Source organism: Medicago truncatula, chromosome 3 (assembly GCF_003473485.1).
Source record: "Medicago truncatula cultivar Jemalong A17 chromosome 3, MtrunA17r5.0-ANR, whole genome shotgun sequence".
NCBI lineage: Eukaryota > Viridiplantae > Streptophyta > Magnoliopsida > Fabales > Fabaceae > Medicago > Medicago truncatula.
In genome coordinates this window covers 35838005-35845368 of record NC_053044.1, presented here as the reverse complement: position 1 = coordinate 35845368, position 7364 = coordinate 35838005, and the positions used below count along the sequence as shown (strand labels likewise).

Below are 7364 nucleotides of genomic sequence, written 5' to 3'. Positions count from 1 at the left end.
TTATTACAAACAGATACTATTGCTTATATTAAAAAAAGTTTTTCTAAACTTATGCAATGTAGCATATATTAAGGTGTAATTAATGCATCACTTCCTTCAACATAAACTATCATATGAATTACTCTTTTTTTTTTTTTTAAAAAAAAAGATTTTTCTAACCTATTGCTTGTTATGTATAGCCAAAACCGTGCTCAAAAAACGACCAAAATCGTGCAGATATTGTGTGGAAAGTTGTTGGATTGTGTATCAATTTGTTGAGAGAACTCTGGAAAACGCACATCTAGGTTCCATGACGGGCGTCGTGGAGGCTGATGGCCTGCTCGTCATGGACATGGTCCACTCGTTCCTTCAACTTGCTTACAGTCGTCACTCTTGTGCCTGACCGTCATAAGCATAATTTCAACTTTTTTCTTTAGTTTTTGCCTCTAATACCCAAGTTCCTGAAATACAAACCAACTACCAACCAACAACCATACCAAAAACAATAAACTAATCTAAAACAAGTGTAAATCAACCTATATTCAAATGATGTATTTTGCATGTTATCACCTAGTGTTTATGCAAAAACACATAATTTTGGTAAAAAAAACAAAAAAACTGAATTATGGAACAGAACTAAAACATGTATGTTCGATTCAGTTCGGTTCATGATTTATTGGTGCAGTTCGGTTCAAATTGGTTCTGGCTTTTAAAAAGTTCTAATATTCGAATTGGTTCAGTTTTGTATATATATTTTTCAACGAGAGTAATAGTAACAATTCGGCAAAAAAACTAATTCAGTCCGAATTATTAATTTTGATTCTTTAAAAACAAGTTATGGTTTGATTCGGAACCATATATCCGAACCATTATGAATAGCAATTTGGTCCGGATTAAAATGCAAAGGGTTCATTTCAATTATTATGAGTTTTGAAAAGAATCCGGTTCAATTTGGTTTGGTTTTCCTCGTGAACCAAACCATGTCCACCCTAGCAAGGTCCTCCAATCCATTCTCATAAATTTTCAACTAGGCCCGAGCTCGATATGTTACCTTGTCAAACAAAAAACAATGTGTTCTTGCGAAATACACCTCGAATTGTAACAAAATATATCTAGTTGCATCCTACATGTTTGATAATATCTGTCTTAGATAACAACAAACCAGTTTCATCTACTCATTTCATCTTGTCTTTTGTTTATTTTCATGGCAAAATCCTTTGAATCTGTGCGACAAGAATTATCACGAATTGCAAAATCTGCAACAAAAATCCATAGACCAAAACAAACCCAACCCGTATCATTGAACCAGTTCATCGCTGCACGAACCACCAAGAAACAACAAGACCGCACTGTTGGTAAGGTGGAATCGCCGCCGAAGAAGGTGGAGCCTGTGGAAACTCGAATTGCTCTTTCCAGGGTGGTCGCTGATTGCACTCATCGGTGGTTTCACGATACGCTTAAGGAGGCCAAACGTGGAGATCTTTCCAGTCAAGTTCTTGTTGGTCAAATGTATTGCTCTGGATATGGTGTTCCTAGAAATCCTCAAAAGGTCTTTTTTTTTTTTTTTTTAATTCAATAATATTTTCGATTACAGTTACACACAGTAATGTGAAATGATATAGGGTTTATTACTTGTTAGAACTGACTTATTTAAGCTTATCTACTGTCATGAGATATCTGGGATTGTTTGGAAGAACTTAGTTTAGTAGGCTCACTAGGATAGCTAATGAAATAACTTTTAGCAACAATTTGACTTTATGGCATTGTTTGATCCATGTAGCCGACCCAACTTAGTGAGATAAGACTTACTTGTGTTGTATACAGAAATAGCTTGTACAAAAGCGCTTTTTTGATAAACATCTGTGCTTTAAGCCTTAATTAAGTTGTTAATCCAAACATTACATATCAAAAGTACTTTTGTCATCAACAATTTGATTCCAATATTGTGTTATTCTTCACTCTTTTGGAAATGAAGCTGAGGTTAGATACAATGTCGGGAGGTTGGAAAATTTTCTTTTGCATCTTTCATTTATCACCCTTTTTATTATAATTGTTGATTATGGCTCATACACAGACACAAAAGAGGGGCAAGGGGCAGGGGAGCTGAGTCAGCGCAGCATTGCGAAGCTCCCTTCACCCTTGCATTTGGGGGTGCGGGGGACATAGCCCCCACAGTACGGGTCAGGGGCATTGTTGTAATCTGGACCGTAGTATTATATATATGCCTTGTAATACTGACAACCCTAATTCACTCAAGTACTAATCTATGGAACTATAGCTGCTCTTTAGTCGCAAAGATAGACACAATTGTCCAACTGCGTAAACAAGGGATCATGTTCCATTGTTTGCGATTTGTGTTATCTTTAATCTTTTGTTACTAGTTGCTGTTCTAACAAATTTGTTTATCAGATTGTTGTTATCTACTTTCAAATATGGTTTATGAATGAAATAGTTTTTTGTTGTAATCCAAAATCTGGTCCGTATAATATTTTACCTTCAATTGCTTTTTGGGTTCTGAATCTCGTTCAGTTGGCAATTAAGACCCACAGCTGCACTTGCAGCCTGCATCTATTATATGAATTTGTATCATTTATATGCTATTCCCTGCTCATGAACTTATTGGTTCTTTTTTTTCTTGAGAGAAACTTATTGGTTCTTGTATCTTGACCATACTGTGTTACAAACTGTGTTTATAGGGACATGCATGGATCAGTAGAGCATCAAGAAGTCGAAATTCAGTTTGGCAACTAAGCGAAAAACCTCCAGGTAAGCTGCTCTGTCTTATGTGCAGTTATCGAGCCAGTTTGGTTTTACTTGTCTTGATTGTTTCATATTTTGTCTACATACAGGTTATAGAGCAAGTGATTCGGATTCAAGTGAAATGGAGAACAAATCTACTCCTTAGTTTGCAAGTATGAAGGTAATGGTTAGACTTAATTAATGCTTTCTTATCTTTTAAATTATTAAGAGCTTGAATTTCAATTCTATATGATAAAGAATATGATAACTTGTTGCACTATTGCTTGTTCTTATTTACTTCGGCATATAAAACATAAGTTGAATCTTGTTAACCAGGCAATTGTTCTACTTAATTGGTGTCCATTCTTTAAATGTAGCTGTTCATTTCCACAAAGGTGAGATATAATATAATAATCGAAAACAACAACTGTATGCCTTGTTGTATATTTATTATGCTCATGCCTAGATGAGTTTTGTTTTGTTTCCTTTTTCTTAAAGCTTCAGATTGATGTGTATTTTATTATATGCTCTAAATAATGGTTACCCTCTATCTAGGACTATGTCAGTAACTCTTGTACCGATGCTTTCATCTATAATCCTCAATTCTTTGGAAGAACATATCAACAAATTCAATTTCAATACTGATTCTGAGTAGCTTATAGTGTATTTAGATGTAGCTGTAATAGCTGCCTGATACTAACTAGTAGTATGATTGGTATCTGGGTGTATTCAGTATGAGGATGATAAGCTACAGTTAGTAATATCACTATCAAGTGTTAGTCAGCTGGGCGCTGCACCTATTTTGGTTGTATTGAATCAATTAATGCTTACTAGTATGATAATAAGCATATAGTGTATTTGGTTGTTGCAATTATTATGAAAAGCTGCCTGATAATAACCAGGAGTATGATTTATATTTCAATGTATTCAGCATGATCATAAGATTTAATTGGCATGCTCGCTATTGTAAGTCCTTAAGGGAGGTCAGGCAACTGGGCGTTGGAATTTATTTGGAGTGTTTTATGTCTAAGTCAATTAATACGATCACAAAGTGTATTTGGTGACCCTGATAATGTTTAATAAGACTTATCATACTGCATTGCACTTGTGAGCACCAACAAGATGATATTTGAGCGTATTTGCCTTATGGGACGTGAAAGATGTTGATCGAGGAAGCTTCGATTGAACAAAATGATGTTGGAGTGAAGACATATTCCTTGTTAATATGCATTGTCTAAGTAAAACATAACAGCGGTAGCTTTAGTAGCAGGCTGAAATAGAGGGTGTCTAAACAGGGAGTTAGCAGCAAACTGGGATGAAGGTGCATGGGTGAGAATGTAACAGGGAATGCCAGCTAAGGAATGGCCCATAAATACCATCAAACTATGCATTGGTTAATACCTGTGATGGTGGACAAGATGAGCAGAAGCTTGCTTCAAACATACATGTTTGGAAATCCATTGGCTGCAAATTGCAGTGTGATAGACATGATATGAACAATGCTACGCTACATACATTAGGCAGTGGTCACATTGCCATGACATACATGCATGGCCAAACCATAGCGAACTGTCAACTATGCTTGTGAGAACAAATGCTTAAATACGTTTAAGGTTAGGTCGCAAAAATAACAAGCCTGCTTGCTTCTATTAGACTCTTAAGGGATCAGGATCTGTTAATGAGAATCTAGTGAAGTCTAGGTTGTGATGAGCTTTACTTTTAATTCTACTATTGCCTTTTTTCATGCTATTACTTAGCTTTGGACAGCAGGACCTGATCCAAGCATAAGGCGGCTAGAATCCTTGCTTTTAGGCCTAAAAAAACCATTTTTTCTAAAAGGAATTAGGCCCCGGAATAAAAATAAACCATTTAGTTATACTAAATGGCATATATAAATGTGGATGGTGCTCAGGATGTATGAGTGTTGTAAACTTTGGGGTACTAAGTTCAATCAATTTTGATAAAAAAAAGAATGACATACATAAATGGTGGTAACTTGTAAGTATTGTCAAAATGCTCTACTTTGAAGGTTGGTGATCTGGGTTTGAGTCATTTGTTGCTTAAAATAATTTAAATGTTTGCTTTTATCTCTCATAAAACAGGCCGCTTTGTAAGTAAATCTTTTGGCGTGACGTATGATTCTTTATTTTGTAGTGATTTGTTGAACTCAACAACCATGTACACTTTAAGGTTTTAACATAGAGGCTTGATTTTATATTTCTAATAATGCAGAGTACATCTCTTACACTGCTGCTCTTTGGTTATTCGTTTCAAATCGCAAGTATTTGTACATCAATGTACGTTTCTCGGCAAAAGTGATTGTAATCTTTGACGTGTTTCTTTTACAGAAGTGTATCCTTAACTCTCTTCATCAGGCGGTACTGCATACACTAGACATCACTGCTTTGTTGATGAAGAGGAAGTGTTTGAAATCCTTGTGTGAGTTGGCTGCATTGTGCTGCAAGTATTAGCATGTATGTTTTGTTTATACAAGACAGCTATGTCTTTTTTCAATTTGTTAAAATAAACTTATCTTTTGTAATTCTATATAAATGTAAGTAGCGGTGTTGCAATGGATAATTACTATTTCAAATGCTTAGATCAACTTTGTTTATCAACAAACTGCATTTTAGACTCGCCTTCCTGTCGAAGTTCAAATTATCAGTGCCCCTTTTCCCGAGAACCAAATGGTTAACACCAAAATAACATATATTTGGCACTCTGATGATCCTTTTAGGAGGACAAACACATGGTCGCTCAATCCTTCTAAGACCTAGGATCATAGAAGTAAAAAACACAGAATCTATGAAAAAAAACCGGGGCTTAGCTAGCAGGTCTAGAAAGACTAACGATTTTCTATTAATAGATTTACAAATGCCTCAACTTAAAAGATTATTTTATGAACTAAACTAAATTGGTATTATAATGTAATTTGATTTGATGTGTAAAAGACAACGAAACACAATTTAGCTGGTAAGAGGTTTCATTTACATCTTAAAGGTCGTGAGTTCGTGTCTTGAAGGAAGAAAGTGGAGAACACTAGTAATCTCTTTAAAAAACAAATTGGATGTGTAAATGAAATTTATATCTGAAGTTAATTCCATAAATATGTGACAACAAAATTTAACAAAGTCGATTATTGTCTTTTCATTTTTGTATCTATTTCTTTAAATATGTGTTAATTATAGACGGTAAAAATAAGAATGAATATTTAAATAAATAAACACACACATAATGTCGACTATAGTGTCAATGTTTTAACTTTTAAATAACAGAGTGTAAATATCTCATTCATTATTTTAGAAATCAAGAAATACCTGACACACAAATAAAAAATTAAAAGACAAATATTAAATGATGTGATTATATTACTTGAAGTTCTGTTGATGTAAGACTTGTTTTTTTTTAATAATAATTATTTTGATCTCCGAATATGTAACAAGTAATCATAATAGTGTTTTTTTTGTTATAAATAGTTCTTTAATATATAGAAATTTTAAAATAGTCATTATGTGTATTTCATTAGTCAAAATAGTCTCTGATATTGAAATAATTTCTTAATATCGATATTAATATTTTTCATATAGAGACTAATTTGACAGTAAGTTAAAATTGAAGAATTAATATGATACATCTATTATATGACACATTTAAAAACTAGTTTGAAATTTTGACAGACTACTATGTTTAGTTTTTAAATGTTTAAAATAACTGTTACCTCATTACTTTATTAAAAGTTTTATTATCTTTTTTATTTTTTTTGGTGAATCAATAAAATTTTCATTATCTTTGTTACACCTATTTAAAGGCAAACCCTTGGTGCATTTTCCCTCAGAGTTGTAAGTGGAGGCCAGACACAACACACGCTTAACCGAACTTCCAATACTTTTAATTTTTCTTCCTTACGGAAAGTAAAAGCTTCCTCAATTCACGTTAAGAATCCAATTTCTGTCTTCTTCACCTTATCATGTTCCATCAATTATTGAATTATATATTTTTATTGTCCGCAGAGGAAGTCTAAATACCATTTAAAACTTATAAAGTTTTGATGAAGATGTACAATTTAACAATATTGACATTATCTGTTGAAATAAACTTTATATAATATATTGTAGGGTCCCTATATTGTAATATCATATTATAGAAATTACTGTTAACTTTTGCTCCATTTAACGCGGTTACAAAAATGATTGAAGTCTTTTATTAATGTATAATATATAGTTTTATCTTTCTCTTCTTCTCATCATCATAGAGAATTAAAAATTTTACAATCAGGATGGCTAATGTAAGTGCTAACCATTGAACATCTTTGTATTGTTTTCAGCTATGTCATAATCTTATATGAGATGTTTTGTTCTTCTTGTGTGTCATCATCTTCAGGTGGTGGAAGTCAAAGTCGGTTTGCACTGTGACGACTGTATCAAGAAAATCCTCAAGGCCATAAAAAAAATTCAAGGTTCTTCTTTTTCAATACACCCAAAAATTAAAACTTTGATTGAAATGAAATCATAATAATTAATTAGCTTAGTTAAATTAGACTAGTTAATTAGTTGTTCTTATATAATATATAAGTTTTGTTGCAGATATTGAAACGTATAACGTGGACACAAAGCTGAACAAGGTTATTGTTACGGGTAACGTAACAA

At 33.1% G+C, this 7364-nt stretch overlaps 1 protein-coding gene across 6 annotated transcripts; it reads left to right on the top strand.

Moving 5' to 3' along the window:
• Positions 1 to 844: 844 nt before the first annotated feature.
• On the top strand, positions 845 to 5336 carry LOC11415898 (uncharacterized). Of its 6 annotated transcripts, none has more exons than XR_003010552.2 (5): positions 845 to 1528; positions 2676 to 2745; positions 2829 to 2899; positions 3055 to 3113; positions 5067 to 5336. XR_003010552.2 is itself a non-coding variant. In XM_024779981.2 (4 exons), the coding sequence occupies exons 1-3, from the start codon at positions 1184 to 1186 to the stop codon at positions 2882 to 2884; spliced, it is 471 nt and encodes a 156-aa protein (XP_024635749.1). In that variant the 5' UTR covers positions 845 to 1183; the 3' UTR covers positions 2885 to 2899; positions 4951 to 5336. The 6 variants fall into 6 exon arrangements, 3 of the variants coding, with proteins under 3 accessions (XP_024635749.1, XP_024635750.1, XP_003601009.1); XR_003010551.2 differs by having other exon boundaries at positions 4951 to 5336; XR_003010553.2 differs by lacking the exon at positions 5067 to 5336 and adding an exon at positions 3274 to 3359.
• Positions 5337 to 7364: the final 2028 nt, after the last annotated feature.